At 42.2% G+C, this 16,069-nt stretch overlaps 2 protein-coding genes across 3 annotated transcripts; both read right to left on the bottom strand.

Annotated features, from left to right (window-relative positions):
- Positions 1-275: 275 nt before the first annotated feature.
- Positions 276-9,352, bottom strand: ehhadh (enoyl-CoA, hydratase/3-hydroxyacyl CoA dehydrogenase). The gene is made up of 7 exons (XM_077617843.1): positions 9,149-9,352; positions 8,731-8,834; positions 8,235-8,404; positions 8,039-8,150; positions 6,833-6,937; positions 3,505-3,846; positions 276-2,645 (listed from the first exon to the last, which is right to left on the bottom strand). Exons 1-7 carry the CDS (start codon positions 9,220-9,222, stop codon positions 1,411-1,413), a joined length of 2,142 nt encoding a protein of 713 aa, XP_077473969.1. The 5' UTR covers positions 9,223-9,352; the 3' UTR covers positions 276-1,410.
- Positions 9,353-9,963: 611 nt separating this feature from the next.
- klhl6 (kelch-like family member 6) lies at positions 9,964-16,034 on the bottom strand. 2 transcript variants are annotated; one of them, XM_077617281.1, is made up of 7 exons: positions 15,948-16,034; positions 14,517-14,682; positions 12,720-13,169; positions 11,935-12,172; positions 11,347-11,549; positions 10,877-11,090; positions 9,964-10,551 (listed from the first exon to the last, which is right to left on the bottom strand). In XM_077617281.1, exons 2-7 carry the CDS (start codon positions 14,676-14,678, stop codon positions 10,247-10,249), a joined length of 1,572 nt encoding a protein of 523 aa, XP_077473407.1. In that variant the 5' UTR covers positions 14,679-14,682; positions 15,948-16,034; the 3' UTR covers positions 9,964-10,246. The 2 variants fall into 2 exon arrangements, with proteins under 2 accessions (XP_077473407.1, XP_077473406.1); XM_077617280.1 differs by lacking the exon at positions 15,948-16,034 and adding an exon at positions 15,238-15,476.
- Positions 16,035-16,069: the final 35 nt, after the last annotated feature.

The following is a 16,069-nucleotide window of genomic DNA, read 5'->3' as shown; positions in this document are numbered from 1 at the left end:
AGGAGCGATCCAACACTTGTATGCAACCCTCCCAGTCCAAATGGGTTGGACAATAAATGCCTAGCCTATTATGCCATAACAGATCAAAATATTTATTTGAATCGAACAGATAAATTGTTACGTAAAAACACTGGTCAACTATTTTTTCTTCATTTTTTTGTGTATGAATATTGTTGTTTTTTTCAGTGTCTTACTGCATGCTTTCATTTTATACAGATTTTCCATATATTTTCCCCCAATACCAAGTCCCAGCAATATTTACACAATATACTTAATTAATACTGGTTTGCTCATAGTTATTTATGCATTGCATACAAAAACATCAGATTTGGATTTAGCACCCCAAAATTTGTGTTTACCTCAATGTAACACTTTTTTTTCTGTCATCCAGCATTCTAATGTGTATATTATCTTTAAAACTGATTTTTTTTAAATCTTGCATTGTCTGTTAATAGGTCATGACGGTGTACAAAATACAAACATACAGATGGGATTATCGCATTAGAGATATTCAACACAAAGTCATTTATCAGGAAAAAAAAAGTAGTTGCTGCATGGAATTTGATAACCGGCTACAGATGTTGAGTGGTTCGTGCAGTTGCAGATTAAACTGCAGATGGTCTCCAGAGGGGTTATTACAGGCAACAGTTACACATTTTTTGGCTTTTTTTGTACTTTGGCACACGTGAGTTTTACATTTTTAATCAACTCCGACTCAACGTGAGTTGGTGCTGAACGTGAACTTTGTGCTGATCTCTTTCATCGCACAATCGGCGTCCGCCCCTGCGCCAGTCAGATGGGGCTTATGGAGCGCCAACTGCACAAGTCACATTGTAATCTTTACGGCGTAATCGTCGGATTTAGATGCCTGCCTCCGACTCCAATTAGATAAAAGTCAAAGAAACACCCTTTTACAATGATGTAAAAAAAATGCAAAGAGCCTAAACCCTCACGATTAGGCAAAAGAGGGCTTTAAATCTGCAGGACGAATGAGTGTAAAGTTTTAAATGGGATGTAAAAACAAGTAGTCTTGAGGGGTGTATGATTTTGAATTCAAATTCATGTGCGTGGGTGCTTTTACTTCAGTGAGATATAGATTTTTATGGAAATATTACCATTCGACCAAGGTAGTTTAGTGGCAGATTCATAATTAAACACCATATGTCATTAAATAGCCTTCTGGCTAAAGGAATACGTTTCAAATAGCAGGTGGAGACTATAATTACCTTTTACTTTGAAGGTAAATTTGACGCTTAAATGTGTCACATTAGGAGTGAAACCCAATTTGACGCAAAAGATTTACAAAACGAACGATCCGATGCTTACAGAGAAAGCCTATTCATTTTAAAATACGATTAGCCTGTAAGAAATCCGCCATTAGGTTGCAAAGTGCCAAGAAATCCAGCTGATTCACAAATAGCTGCGAGTTTTTGGGATAAATTCCCTCCACTTGTGGACAGGCGGGCTGCCACTGGCCACCAGCCGACGAAGCAAACCGCAAGGCTCCAGGTAGGGCACGTCGGGGTGAGCCTGCCGATAATGCTCCAACCTCTCCAAAATCTTGGTCAGGCCCACCATGCTCGCATAAAACATGGGACCACCTCTGTACTTGGGCCAGCCGTAGCCCAAGACGTAAATGACGTCGACATCTTCAGGCCCGGCCGCTATTCCTTCCTCTAGGATTCGGAAGCCCTCGTTGATGAGGGCGTAAAGGCAGCGCTCCAGCACCTCCTGGCCCCCGACGGGGCGTACCACCAGGCCGTGTCTGACTCGATACTCTTCCAGAAAGCGGTGCAACCACGGGTCTGGCCTGGCTTCGTGACCGCCGTCGTAACGATACCATCCACGGCCGGTTTTCTGTCCAAACCGCCCTTGTTCGTAGAGAAGATCTCCGAGGGGACTGTACCTGCGACCATTTCGCACTCGGGTCGCGCTGGTGGGCCGTACCAGGCCTTCCGCCTTCCTCACCCTCCAGCCCACGTCGATCCCAGAGAGGTCGGACATTCTGAAGAGCCCCATGGCGAAACCGAACTCCTCCAACACGCTGTCTACAAACTCGGGCGTGGCTCCTTCTTCCAGCAAGAAGAAGCCTTGCTCCATGTACGGCTTCAACATGCGGTTCCCCACAAAGCCGCGGCAGTTCCCGACGGCCACGCTCACTTTACCCAGCTTCTTTCCCAGATTCATGGCCGTGGCCAAGGTTTCGGGAGAGGAGCGTGACCCGTAAACCACCTCCAAGAGCTTCATGGCGTGCGCCGGGGCAAAGAAATGCATCCCGACCACCAGCTCTGGGTGGCGGCTTTGCGATGCCAGAACGTCGATGTCTAACGTGGACGTGTTGGTGCATAGAAATGCTCCGGGTTTACAAAGAGCAGACAGCTGCTGGAAGAGCTGCTTCTTCAGGTCCAAATCTTCAAACACGGCCTCGATAACTAAATCGACATCCGCCACCGCCTTAAGGGTTTGGCTGTAGGCGATCCGGTCGAGCTCGGCGGCCACCCCTCGTCTTCGGGCCCCCCGTTCTAGCATTCCTGATATGGCCCGCTTTGCCTCCATCAGCGGCTTCTCCTGAGCTTCCACGGCGACCACCGACAACCCTGCCTGGGCCAGGGAGACCGCTATGCCTCTCCCCATTGTACCAAGACCTGAGAAGATCAGAGACATAAAACGATTGAGGTGACATTCATTGAAGAAATTGGATTTTACCCGCTTTAACGGACGCACTTTTCTATTTCAAACTAGTACGTCAGATGCAGACCTACTCCACAAGACTTTTTTTTTTTGCCTTGAAGCAGAATGTCGTTGCGTTCAAGCCTGCAATTTTAATGCGCAAGCTGCTGAGCATCACATATCCAGAATTCTCAACAAGCAACTCACTGCAGTGAGGAGACTTTGATAATAAACGTGCAGTCTCTAAAGATGCTTTTGAAATCCTACAAATGACTTTAAAATGATAACAGACCATATTTTAGAAACGTCTCACAAAGTGACAGAATGCCTTTATAAATAAATTAGATCTTAATTACTCTTACTTTCTCAGCTGCCTGGGCCCTGCTCGCAAAAAAAAACAAAATCAAAATGATGTCACACCCAAAAAGAGCTGCAGATTTGTTTTCAGTCTGCTCATATGCTACCCATAGGCGTGCTATCCTCTTGTTGCTATGTGAACGGTATTTATTCTGTCAACATCTTCTACTACTAAGGGGAATCATAATCATTTATAAGGGCAGTTATCGGCAGAGGTTGACAGGTATGCAACTTGGCTAAATTGACTAATGTGAGATATAAAAAGGCATTATACGAGTTTGGAGTGGGGCCATTTTGAATAACCAAAACCTTCGCAAGTTTGAAGCCTCAGGCTGTGTTGCTTTCATGTTGTTTCAACAGGGCTGCTACTGTTACTTTTTTGAAAGGACTGTTTTTAGGCATGCAAATTCTTCTACTAAAAATATCCTCATGAATTCCCGAGTGCTGTCATGCTTAGTCCACGCGTTTCAATCTTACCGATGACCGCCGTTTTGCGGACGGTTCTGGGCTTGCTGCCATCCCAGCGCGCTCCACTGGGAACGCTCCACCTGGCCACCGCTCTCTGCGCAAAGAAACTGTACTGCAGCGCTTGAGCCTGACCAGAGGTGAACAAGGTGGCCATCAGCTCCTTCTCCCGCTCCATGCCTCGGGCGTAGGGCAGAGTGGCAGCCGCCCGCAGCGCCTGGACGCAAGCCACTGGCGCGATGGCTCCGCGGGTGCGTTGGCGCACCTTCTGCATGGCTGCCTCAAATAGGGCATCCAAATCAGGAGGGCAAGGGCACGGGTGTGTGCTGATACGCCGAGCATCCAGAGACTGTTCTGAAAGGAAAAAGAGCTGAATCAGGACAATTTCGTTATTGTGCGAAAATTCCAAATGTCAGCCATTTTTGTTGTTGCTTTTGTACAATAAGACCAATGTATTTTATCGAATATATAAGACGCTCCTGGGTATAATTTGCACTCGTCCCCAAAAAGTGTAATCATGCTGAACCCATTAAAAATGTTAATACGTACAAAGCCACAACATTAGAATTTTGGTCCAGTGTGAAATTTTGCTCCATTTAATTAGACATATTCATTGGTTCATTGCTAGTCTGTTTTATGCACAGAAGGGGGTGTCCCCATTTAGTAAACAAAATTCATTTTCCTCCAGCTATCTTACTAACGATATGTAGGAATTTATTGTTTACTTCTCACCCTTGGAGTACTGTTCCATAGCATGCGATTCCATGCTGGGATGAACCTGCTTTTTGCATAAAAATTAGTACATAAATGCTGCCTTGTGCATCCATCGCAAACATGGAAAATAAGCCTTTCTCTTATTCCACATCTTTTGTGCGGTCTGAGCTTTTTTTCTACAATTGGGTTTTCTATAAAATGATTATTTTCTGTCTTTTTTCTCAATTTGATACTTTATTCCATGTTTTATTCAGAAGTGTCATTTTATCTCCTGTTCATTCACAATAATAAAAAAATGTCAATTCTTTATTCCTCTTTAGTAAGATTGTTAAACAGTGACATATTTTAAAACAATATCAATAAGCTATTGGGATACAAAGTATTGCAGTATATCAAATAATGATTTTGTCCCGTTAATATTTAATTCACATCATCGGCACAGCTGAACTCTAAAGTGAGATTTATATTCTGGAAAAAAAGTGTGAATAGCTACAGAGTGGGCCAAAACTAGTTTTATCTTATTACAGTCAAATGGGGACGTGGTAATTCATTAGAGTATTGGACAACCTATTTGCAGCCTACTTTTTAAAAACAAAAAACAAAAAAAACATTGTTTTAAAGGATTTTTAACATTTTTCTTTACACTCAACTACCTCACAATCCTATTGTCCTTCCTTGGGGATTAACTCTGTGTGATCGCGAGCGGTATTTTAATATAGAAGTATATTTCCTGGTGGGACGCCGTGGGAGGACGCAATACTTCAAAGAGATCCCGCGTCTGGACTGATTTCAATATTGGGGGAAACGGGAAGCAAATAAATCAACTCAATTCCGCATTTTTTGTATGTGTTGAAATTACGAGACGAGGCAGTGGTTCGAATCCTTCACAGCCCAGCTGAATTACACTGAGCTCCTGAAAATGGGTCACCGTGGCAAAGATTAAACAGGTCACTCCAGCAATCCACTGTCTCAAATATGCTCCAATAAACAAAATCAGAACCTGTACCACGAATCAATATTACACGGAGGGTCGTTTAAAACCTCCACAATTACGACCTTCCAACATATAAAATCAAACATAAACAAGGCACAATGGAATATAATGATGTACTCAAGCATTAATCTCTAAATGGCTGCACTGTTTCCACGGATTTGTTGTGTGGCAAGAGGGTCGTCTCGACAGATGTCGGAACCGCTGCGCTAAAACACTTAATCCGTGCGCGCGTGGCCTCTGTCGGCAACACGTGCGTCCATTCAAAATCACTCTTTGACTGGTTTTCACACATGGATGATGCCTACTGGTCAGCTCACATGACCACTCACAACAAAACAGTTTTGTAGTGTTGTGATCAGCGCAATTACAGTCAACTTACACGTTTTTTCCCCGTATTTTTTTTTTTTTTTTATCATTTCAAATTGTGTACGCCAGGGGTGTCAGACTCGGGTTGGTTCGCGGGCCGCTTTAACGTCAACTTGATTTCATGTGGGACGGACCATTTTAGATATATTTAGATTTTTTTTAATAAATGGATTAAAAGCCCTGAATATTCAGTTTTTTATGGATCTAAAACAATGTTTATTTTAGCTTTTTTTTATATTTTACAAAATGATTTTTGAACTAAACACACAGAAAAAAATGATTAAAAAATTACAATTATTGATTTAAAAAGGGGAAAAATCAGGAAATTTAATATACATCTATACTCTTCATTATAATATGATCCTAAAACAGAAAGTCGGCACTTATGATTTACTTTCCCGTGTCACACAAAATGATGCGGCGGGCCAGATTTGGCCCCCGGGCCGCCACTTTGACACGTGGTGTACGCCGTATAACCGTGAAACGATCTCGTCTTTCCCATTTCGGCTCTAATCCGGATCGTCTCGGTCAATGGTAGCAGACGAAAACGTCATCAACGATTGCTAATGTTGTCATGCGAATTGTGGGAGTTGTAATCATTAATAAGGGGAGCCATTAGTCAAGGTTGACAGGTATGCAATTAACCAACTGCGATTCAAAACCATTAACAGTGAATCCTTTCATACTGGGAAAGGGTGGTATGGAATACTGACTACATTAGTTTATCACTCGTAGACGTCCATTCATTTGAACTGGGAGGGTGGCAGCGAATGAACGAAAGCTGCATTAGAACTTGCTAAAATATACATAAGGTCCTAAAAAATACATAATTTTCTGGAGTACCCAGCGAAACCCCACGCAAGCCCGGAGAGAACATGCAAACTCCACATAGTGAGGACCCACCTGGGATCGAACCCTCGACCCCAGAATTGTGAGGCCGACGCGGTAACCACTCAACCACCGAGCCGCCCTACAGTGAGCAATGACTTGAAAAAAAAATACCAAGGACACCCAATGAATATTCTGGAAATGTTGGTCCCTTTTGCCCCTTCTAAATAATTGAGCAAAGACAGTGGAGACTTCAGAGGCCATCTCACACAGCCATCAAACATTCATAGCCAAAGTGGAGTGTTCTCATCCCCTTCACTTCCTCAACCACTGTAGATGTAGGCTTCTCCACAAATAGGATATTTCTGTAGAAATGGTCTTGTCCCACCAGAGAGGGAATATCATGACGTGCTCAGAAGGCTTCGCTTCATTTCTCACCTGCAACACTCTTGGCAAACTTGACAGCTGCATCCACAGTGTTGTGATCAGTAAGACTATCCACTATTGAGAGTTTCAGTGCTTCGACGGCGCTGATGTGACGACCTGTGAGACAAAAAAAAAACAAGTGAGATTCCGTGAAAAGAAAACATCACTGAGAAGCTCTTTTTTAAAAATGTTCTATTGTTTTGTTTTCAGAATTCATACCTCTACGCAAAGACATGCATGTTAGTGTAATTGAAGAGTCAGCTAGGTTTACACCGCGGGCTGACGTGACCCAATTCCAGGTTTTTTTGGGTTTATCCGACTACCGTGATACACTTTCTTGACAGTCTGAACAGGCCGAGTTGAATGGAAACGGATAATTTTCAGATCCGAACAAGGCCACTCTCATGTGTTTGTGGTTTTAAATCTGATTTGGGCTACATTTTTCCAAATGTGGGAACTCTCAAGTCTCCCCAATCGGAATTCATGCAGACCAATACCAAATGTTTATTTTTTTAAGATTGAAAATATGGGGGAAAAAGGCATGCTTGAGATTGAGAATGCTCTGGTTTTCTTTCTGCACGTCTATATGTCCTATCATACAAAATGTGCCCTTGGAGAAGTAAATGGTCGCTAGGCTAACACGCTCGCTCCCATGTACTCATTGTGCTGTGTACGTCACCTGCTAGACTTCGCAGAAAAACAAAATGAGCGCAATGATGTATGTCAATATTGCTGACTGGCCAAGAGTCGAGACAATATTAACTTTAGAAAAAAGAAGGAATCATTCGAGTGAGTTAATTGTGGTCTTTTACTTTGGAAATTTAAAAAAATGGTCAGTGCGTGTAATACTTGATCGAGCTTAATGGGAAAAAGGTTGTCTGAATGGCAATGCAAAAGGACCAATTATAACACCTGCACCCCACCAAAAAAAAACGGAATTGTGCATTAAGAGCTGGGTATGTACCTACTTTTGTAGAAGTGAATGTGATCCAAAACCCTCAGAATGGTTGAAAAAGTCTCAGCCTTATAGCCAACTCTAACAAATCCTAATAAATGCTGACCTCTGCTGTTCATTTGAGAGCATTACAGCCACATTTAGAGCTGTTACAAATACTACAGTAATACCTTGACATACGAGGAATTTGAGATCAGATGATACGACGGAAAAAATCACATTTGGCTTAATTAAACATTAAGACCAAAATGTGAGACTGTTACCGGTGGTGATGAGATCTAAAGCTGCCGGTAGTCCAGTCAATCTTGGCAAACGTTGGGTTCCACCTGCAGCAGGTAGCAGACCCAGAGTCACCTCGGGGAGCCCCACTTTGGCCTAAAATGGAGAAGTAAAAAAGTTGGATTAGAAAGTACGAGTTGGAGTTCTAAACTATGAAATGCACGTGAATATTGAACTTACTTTCGAGTGTGCGACCCGATAGTGACACCCAAGCGCCAACTCCAGACCTCCACCCAAAGCAATTCCCTCTATGGCCGCCACCACTGGCTTGTTGGCGGCCTCTATGGCGTGGATCATTGGCACCAGTGGAGGTCCGGTCATGGTGGTCCCAAATTCTCTGATATCTGCTCCTATTAATTAAGAGATTCAATGAACATGTTGCCTGTGCAATATTGCTCAATTTAACATGAAGCAGGGGTGGGTGCTTTCCCAGCATTTTGAATGCCCCAAACGGAACTATCCATTAATATTTCATTAATTTAGTTTTTCTTTTTCAAAATGAACACAAATTCCTTTATTGCCACCAAGGTATTGATTTGTACATGTATTTATAGTTATAAAAATAATATAAAAACACAATTATATCAATAATAAAAACATACATTTATCCTTAAGGCAAAGTTCATTTACTTGAACATGTGAAGTACTATACGTATATAAAGAGTAAAGTACTTACCCCCACAAAACAGTCCATTCTGTCCACATATAACAACAGATTTCACTTCATGATCGTCCAGGGCTGTCTTAACAGTGTCCACAATGCCCTGACGTACAGATGCACTGTATAATATAGATTTTTTGTAGGTTATTTCATTGTCAAATTGTATACAACATATTAGGCATAGAAGAGTAATGTCGCCTTCACGTGCATTGGGAAAGATGAACCATACCAATTGCTAATTACAAGTGCGTCCTATTCATGTCCCGTCGTTGTTGTTGTTGTAGCAAATATACAGACTTAATTTTGGTTTGATTACAAACGCTTTTATAGACATATCAGTGATTTTTTTCAGAGAAGAACGTGGTAGTAGTACAATGTAAAAAAATCCAAAGAAAAAGAGATTATTACCCAACAGAAATACTGAATAACTCACCTTAGTGCATTTACAGGAGGATTTTGAAGCGTAATCAAGCCAACAGTCTCTGAAACGCGAGAATATCGGGCCATTTTTCCACACTAACTGCTCTTTGGAATGTGGATTGCGGGCGGTGAACTTTGAAACTTCAATGTTTTTGTTGGCAGAACTATAAACTTTAACTTTAACACACCTCCCTCCTCTGCTTGTGGCCATGAGAGCGTCCACAAATGTTTCTTCATCGTTACTTTAAAAAGGCCGCTGAATTTGTGGCATTTTTAGCATTAGCGCCCTCGGGTGGTTTGAAGGAGAAATGCACGGTTTCAATCATTTATTTACTCATTTGGCCTGGGTTGCTGGTCTTAAATGATAGCGTTTCTTTGCATTGTGTATTTGCAATAATTTAAATAATTAAAAAGTTAAAATAATAATTAAAAAAACATTAAAGAGCATTTATGGGAAGGAAAGCACAAGCATTATAAACCGGAATGAATAAACATTCTTAGAGATGTACAGTAATGAAGATAAATATTATTAAAACAAACAACAAAATGCTTCTTTAGAATCCAGTGAAAGTTGTTACAGTAAATAACCGCAAGTTTGTTCTTAATGAAGGTCATCAAATTTTAGAATTTTACAATTAGTCATGTCAAATTTGACAAATAGTTTTTTTCCAAAATTCTGAATTCTTATATGAGGCTTTCCTTTTTATGTTCTCATTTAATGTTTTTCCACGTTTTATTCATATATCATTCTAATTGTTATCATCTGCTACTCATTTAAGGAATTAAAATCCCTTTAAAAAAACAACTCTGACTATCTTTAACTAGAACTAGTTTTCTCTTCAACGTTTACTGTACAATTCAGTCAAAAAACAAACAATATAAGTGACACACAGTAATAGCATGAAGTAGTGCAAGTTGATACATAAAATACACACATACCAACAAAAATAAACATAATTGGCCCCTTAGTTTTTTTTCATTAAACTACGACAAAAAATGTTCTTGTTTCAAATTGCGTTCTATTGACGTCGTAAAATGTTATCGCTCCTTGACATGCTGCGCACTGTTTCAGTTAGTCTGCATTTTTTGTAGCCTCTCACAGGCATTCCTTTCAAATGTTTTGGGAGTCAGACACAGGGGCCGATCGGCGCTTGGGCATGTACGACTTCCACAAAGTTACAGTGCCGTGGTGCGAGACACCCCTGGGCAGGGAGCACTCCTCTGTCAGTTCAACTTTCTCCACATCCCAACACATGACCTCGGAAATGACCTGATTCTTGTTGTCGCGCCCTCCGGTGATGAAGAGTTTGTTGCTGCAGGCGGCGATGGCGCAACTCGCCCTTTCCCCCAGACGGGTCACCTCGGACCACGAGTCTGACAGAGGGGAGTAGCAATACAAAGTGTGCATGGCGCCCCCTGTTGGGACAAAGCACATGTCAATTACCGTATTTGTTGGACTATAGGTTGCACGTGAGTATAAGTCGCACTAGCCGAAAAATGGTCAATTGAATTGGAATATAAATATATATATGTATATATGTGTGTATATATATATATATATATATATATATATATATATATATATATATATATATATATATATATATATTTGATTTGAAGTAATTACTAGAAGGCTATTCTCAGTTGTTTATGGAAAAAAACTGCAAATTATAGTCCGGAAAATACGACATTACGCCTATTTGTGTTTTTGTACATATTTCGGAAAACGAAACAGACTTACCGACGACATATATGCAATCTTTAAAGTAGACGGCATTGATGCACTTAGTTTCCATTGGAATGGGCGCACGCAGCTCCCAGAAATCCGCCCCGGGTTGCCAGCATTGGACCACATCGGTGGCCAGCTTTCCATCGGGACCTCCGCCAATCACGTAAATCCATTTGTCAAAGCTGGCGGAAGCAAAGGAGCTCACCCCCAGAGCGAGGGGCGCCACCTAAAATCAAAGGAAGGCCTCATGTGATGCCACTGGTAGAAGAGGGCGCAACATTGGATTTAGATCAGTGTTTCCCAACCGCTGTGCCGAGAGCGGTGGTCAGCTGTGCCGCTGTGCCAAGTCATCCACTGAAATATTCCCAGACAAAATTTGTAATATTATGAGATTAAAATTGAGGTCTTTGTGTGCCACAGCTCAAAAACGGTTGGGAAACACTGGTTTAGGGAAGAAAGAGTTCATTTGGGTGTCCTCTTACCCCTGTCCAGCGGTTGTGAAAAGGGTCATAAGCCTCGACGGAATCAAGCCGACGCACGCCATCGAACCCTCCCAACGCGTACACCCTCCCACTTTGGATTGCCATCTTGTGCCGCCAGCGGCCCGTGGTCAGGGACTCAATCTGGATCCACTTGTCAAGGGCTCCGTTGTATTTCCAAACATCTTTCTGGGTCTCTTTACCCCCTACAGTAACATTAAAGGCACAGACAACAGCAAATATCAGTGACTTTCAGGTCAAAGACGCTTTCTCAAACTATTGAAATATCCAAAACGTGGCATTCTTCGACCACTGAGAATGTAGATCACGTTGAAACACAAAAACGCCACGTCGAATTTAGAATTTCACGTGGTTTCAAACATGGATGCGCAGTCTTTAAAGGGTGGTCTTTATGTTGTCAGTTAACTTTGCTTCATCATCTGGACTTCCCCATTTTTCAAGGCATATAGTACTTTTTGTGTACATAATGTATGTATGTATGTACACTTTTAGCTTCAACTGTAGGATGCAACCTGACAGAGACTTCCATAGACATTCACTGTAGAGAAAGAGTAGAGAACGACGTCTCACCAGAAATGTACAGCTCATTGCGAAAAGTGGCGCAAGCAAACTCCACCCATTTCCTCTTCTGGTCCTCCTCCTCCGCGCCGGTGCCAGGTAACCTAGCAACCTCCAACCGGCTACGTCGGAGCGGGTCCAAACAGGTGACGGTGGAAATGAAGCCGTCGTCCTTAGTGCAGCCTCCGATGATGACGAACACCTCGGAGAAGAAGTGGAGCAGGCGCGGTTTGGTCCGTTGGGAAACCACCTATGACCCAAATCCATTAGAAAGCTAAAGACAACTTTAGAAGGTCAGATTAGTGATGTATGATTATTTTTGGAGCATCGCAAGGTCACTATTTGGTCTCAAAATCGGATCCCATCCAGTAATCACGCGTGTTTTTCCTACTATTGTGATTTTCTGAGATCGAGGACAACCATGCACGCTCACATTCATACCTAGGGGCAATTTAGAGTGTCCAATCAGCCTACCATGCATTTTTTGGAATGTGGGAGGAAACCAGAGTACCCAGAGAAAACCCATGCAGGCCCAGAGAGAACATGCAAACTCCACACAGGTGGACCGACCTGGATTCGAAACCAGGATCCCAGAGCTGTGAGGCCAATGTGCTAACCACTCCTCCACCGGGCCGCTTTCTTCATTTTATTACAAAAACATTATTTATCATTTACTGGTTACATTATATTTTGCATTATTTTTACTGGTCTAAAAAGAGGGGATGGCTCTCGAGGGAAATCGGAAGTTAGAAAGTCAGTATCGGGACATTGGTAAGTCACACCCGGATTTGACCAACCTCCTTTCCGCAGAGGTGGAAACTGCGGACTTCCTGCAGCAGTGGAAAAGTCTCAGCACACCCCCGAATCAGTTGGTCGTCCTCCACTTTTTCCACAAAGTACGCCGGTTCCAACAACGGCAGCCGAATGTACGATAGCAACCCGGGCAGATGGCGACGCCGTTTGTCCTCCTCGGCTCTCACCCAGCGCATGAGGCCTTCGAAAACGTACTCCTCGTACCTGGCGTCCAGATCGTCCCGCTGCAGGATGTCCCCCAGCGACTCGGCCGACACTTCCAGGAAGTCCTGAAGCGGGACCACCCGGGAAAACTGGGAGGCAATGTAGTCCACGGCCTTGTTCTTCAAGGTGGGAAGTGCGTGTCGATCCGCTAGGTTGAGGACGCCAATGCAAGTATCTGGCTGAAGGGATCTGGTCAGGTAGCCGACGCATGCGTCCACCACGCGGAGGAACTGCAATGGGCAAGGCTGTTAAGATTATGGACCAAAAAGGCAGGGAGTGTACTAGAAAACTTTGGCTGTAGTATGTTTCTTTCTTAATTATTAAAAGACAAGTGAGTATTTTTGTTAATCACCATTTGCGTTTCAATTTAAATGAGTTTGTCAGTGGTGGATGTCTATTTGAATTGTGAGGGCGGTCGGCGAACGAACATTCGTTTCGATTAGACGTCATTTACGGTCACCATTGGGTTAATTCAAGAGAAATATCATTGCTATTAATTATATGCAAACTCCACACAGTGAGGACCCACCTAGGATCAAACCCTCGACCCCAGAACAGTGAAGTAAACTTTGGATGGGGTACTAAATAACATGGAAATGTCTTTTTCATAGCATTTAAATTACTAGTGCCCGTAAGGGTGTTAATCCATTTGTCAAGTACCTTAAATGTGACTAGATATGGTTTTATTTTTTATGTAAGAAAAGTCTGCCTCACAGTTCTGAGAACGAGAGTTGAACCCCCAATGGGGTCTGAACTTCCTGTGATGAGTTTGCATATCTGCGGGTGCTCCGGTTTCATGCCACAGCACAAAAACATGCATACTCGGGTGGCCTACCACTTTCCAAAAACAAGAAAATCCAGAGAAAAATCCTTCCTTAAACACGAAAAATATATAAATGTACATGAGTGTATTAAAATAATGTCAATTTATTAGAACAAAAAAAAATGTTGTTCCTGTTGAAGATACCAGAAGAATGTGAAATAATCAAACGTGCATGTAGAGCACTTTCACTTCCTCATCAAATTTGCAACACTGCACATTTCTCTCAAGATTATTTTAAGAAATTTTTTTCGACAGTTTGAAAGTTTATCTTTTAATTCGGCACTAAATGAGAAGCTGATTTTTCTCTGTGAGCACAGTAAATATATTATTCATAAAATATGACTTAATTGCAGAAATTAAAGAATATTTTTTGGTCTTTTTGCACAAACTGTATTTTTTTTAAAAAAAAGATTGCATTTATATTCTCCTTATTATTTTTTTTACAGTAAACAAATACAAATTTTAATTTACAAAAAATGAAAATTTACAGTTCTATTTTTCTTAAAGTAAAACACTTTAACAACAAACCAAGAGGCTCTAAAATTAAAATTTGGGCACTTTTCTAGTCAGAAATTTCTTTTAACTACTCAACCATCAAAATCAATCCTCAATTGAATTGATAATCCATTTATTTTTCATTTGTCCATTAATAGTGGCATCCCGAGTTTGTATGTGCAGTAATTACATAGTACGAGTTCATACATGTTGCAGCTAAAAGTATTATCGTGAATAAAAAAGTTTTTTTTGTGCTTACCTGGAACTGACTGGCAGCTTCCAGTACTTTCTGTACATTGGAATTAGTCAGGACGGCCTGGCTAGTATAAGTGTATCCAAGCAACGTCTGCATTGCCTCGCTGTCCAGGCCTTTTAGTTCCACTTTTTTCTCGTGACTTTCCTTCAGTCCGTTGCAGAACATAGCCCTGAAAACACCCCAATTCATTGATCAAGATGATCGACCTTCAAATGGTAGCATTTCATCTATTCATTTTCTAAACCGCTTATCCTCACCAGGTTCGCAGGGGGTGCTGGAGCCTATCCCATCCAACTACGGGCAATTTAGAGTGTTCAACCAGCCTACACTGGATGTCTTTGGGACTTGAGAGGAAACTGGAGTACCCGGAGAAAACCCAAGTGAGCCCGGGGAGAACATAAAAACTCCACAGAGTGAGGACCCACCTGGGATCGTACCCACAAGCTCAGAACTGTGGGCCGACGGGCTGACCACTGATCGTGTTTCTGTGCCGCTAAATGTAAACAATCGTTTACAACCCAAATAAAAGCATTTTCTCGCATAAAAGTGTCAAATCTTAACACATAAAACTTGAAGCAGAATTGCCTCTCATATTAAACAGATCATTGGCCATTTTAGTTGGAAGAAAGCATCAAGGCCACAAGAAAAAGCGGGCATTTTAGTCAAAGTCGAAGGATTTGCGGCAAATATTTTCGGTAGAAGACGCACGCTTCGCTTTCTTTACCTAAAGTATTGACTGGCCGCGGCCAGGACGGCTCTGTGGCAAGGGAAGTCCCGTCCTTCAACGCACACGACCACATCGGTCAGCTGGAGATTAACTCGCAAGTCTTCCATGCCTGTCTGGAGCGTGAGGGCCAGATCGCCATCTTCCCAATGGTACTCGGTGGCGCAGGAGTCCTCCCCGGCGAGAGTGGACGGGCGCTCGGTCGTCCTCTCCGGGGAGTCGCTCATCTTCACCGGCTCCTCGCAAATTACTTTGTGCAAGAGTGCCTGCCGTAGGTGCTTGGAAGAGTTCTTATTTCCTCTTCTGTCGAGTTGCATATGTCGCAACTTGGTGTTTTGAAACTTCCTCTATTGAGGCTCTTTTGAATCCTTTACACTGTGTCCAATGAATGCTTTTGGTCTCATAAGTGTCAATGTCCAATCCATTTCAACTGAGAAAGGTTGGTATTGAATGAGGTCAGTTGGAAGGCTGTTTAATAAAATCGACCAATATATTTATTCACTTTTTTTTTCGAGATTACAAATAAAACAATACAGTAATCCCTTGAATATCGCAGATCATGTAGACCAGACATGGATGCAATAATCGAAAAAACGCAAAGTATTATTAATCCATGTTTTTGCGCCTATGCAAAAGTACAAGTACAATTATAAAGTAGTGTATTTATCTAATATATTAAATATCGGGCAGCCCGGCGGACGAGTGGTTACCGTGTCGGCCTTTATAGTTCTGGGGTCGAGGGTCCTCACTCTGTGGAGTTTGCATGTTCTCCCCAGGCTTGCGTGGCTTTCCCCCGGGTGCGTATATCCTTACTGATAAATGACATTTCAAA

Source organism: Stigmatopora argus, chromosome 13 (genome assembly GCF_051989625.1).
Source record: "Stigmatopora argus isolate UIUO_Sarg chromosome 13, RoL_Sarg_1.0, whole genome shotgun sequence".
NCBI lineage: Eukaryota > Metazoa > Chordata > Actinopteri > Syngnathiformes > Syngnathidae > Stigmatopora > Stigmatopora argus.
Note: the sequence above shows the minus strand (reverse complement) of the source record. Positions and strands in the feature narration are given on the sequence as shown.

What these genes read in the sequence shown, in the direction of transcription:
- ehhadh (XM_077617843.1), bottom strand. Translation starts at nt 9,222, where the DNA reads ATGGCCCGATATTCTCGCGTTTCAGAGACTGTTGGCTTGATTACGCTT. An exon ending in GAATGGACTGTTTTGTGGGG is followed by an intron (nt 8,405 to 8,730) that starts GTAAGTACTTTA and finishes CTTAATTAATAG; the next exon opens with GAGCAGATATCAGAGAATTT. An exon ending in TTTAGATCTCATCACCACCG is followed by an intron (nt 6,938 to 8,038) that starts GTAACAGTCTCA and finishes TTTGTCTCACAG; the next exon opens with GTCGTCACATCAGCGCCGTC.
- klhl6 (XM_077617280.1), bottom strand. Translation starts at nt 15,464, where the DNA reads ATGAGCGACTCCCCGGAGAGGACGACCGAGCGCCCGTCCACTCTCGCC. An exon ending in GCGGCCAGTCAATACTTTAG is followed by an intron (nt 14,683 to 15,237) that starts GTAAAGAAAGCG and finishes GGGTGTTTTCAG; the next exon opens with GGCTATGTTCTGCAACGGAC. An exon ending in AGATTGCATATATGTCGTCG is followed by an intron (nt 10,552 to 10,876) that starts GTAAGTCTGTTT and finishes TTGTCCCAACAG; the next exon opens with GGGGCGCCATGCACACTTTG.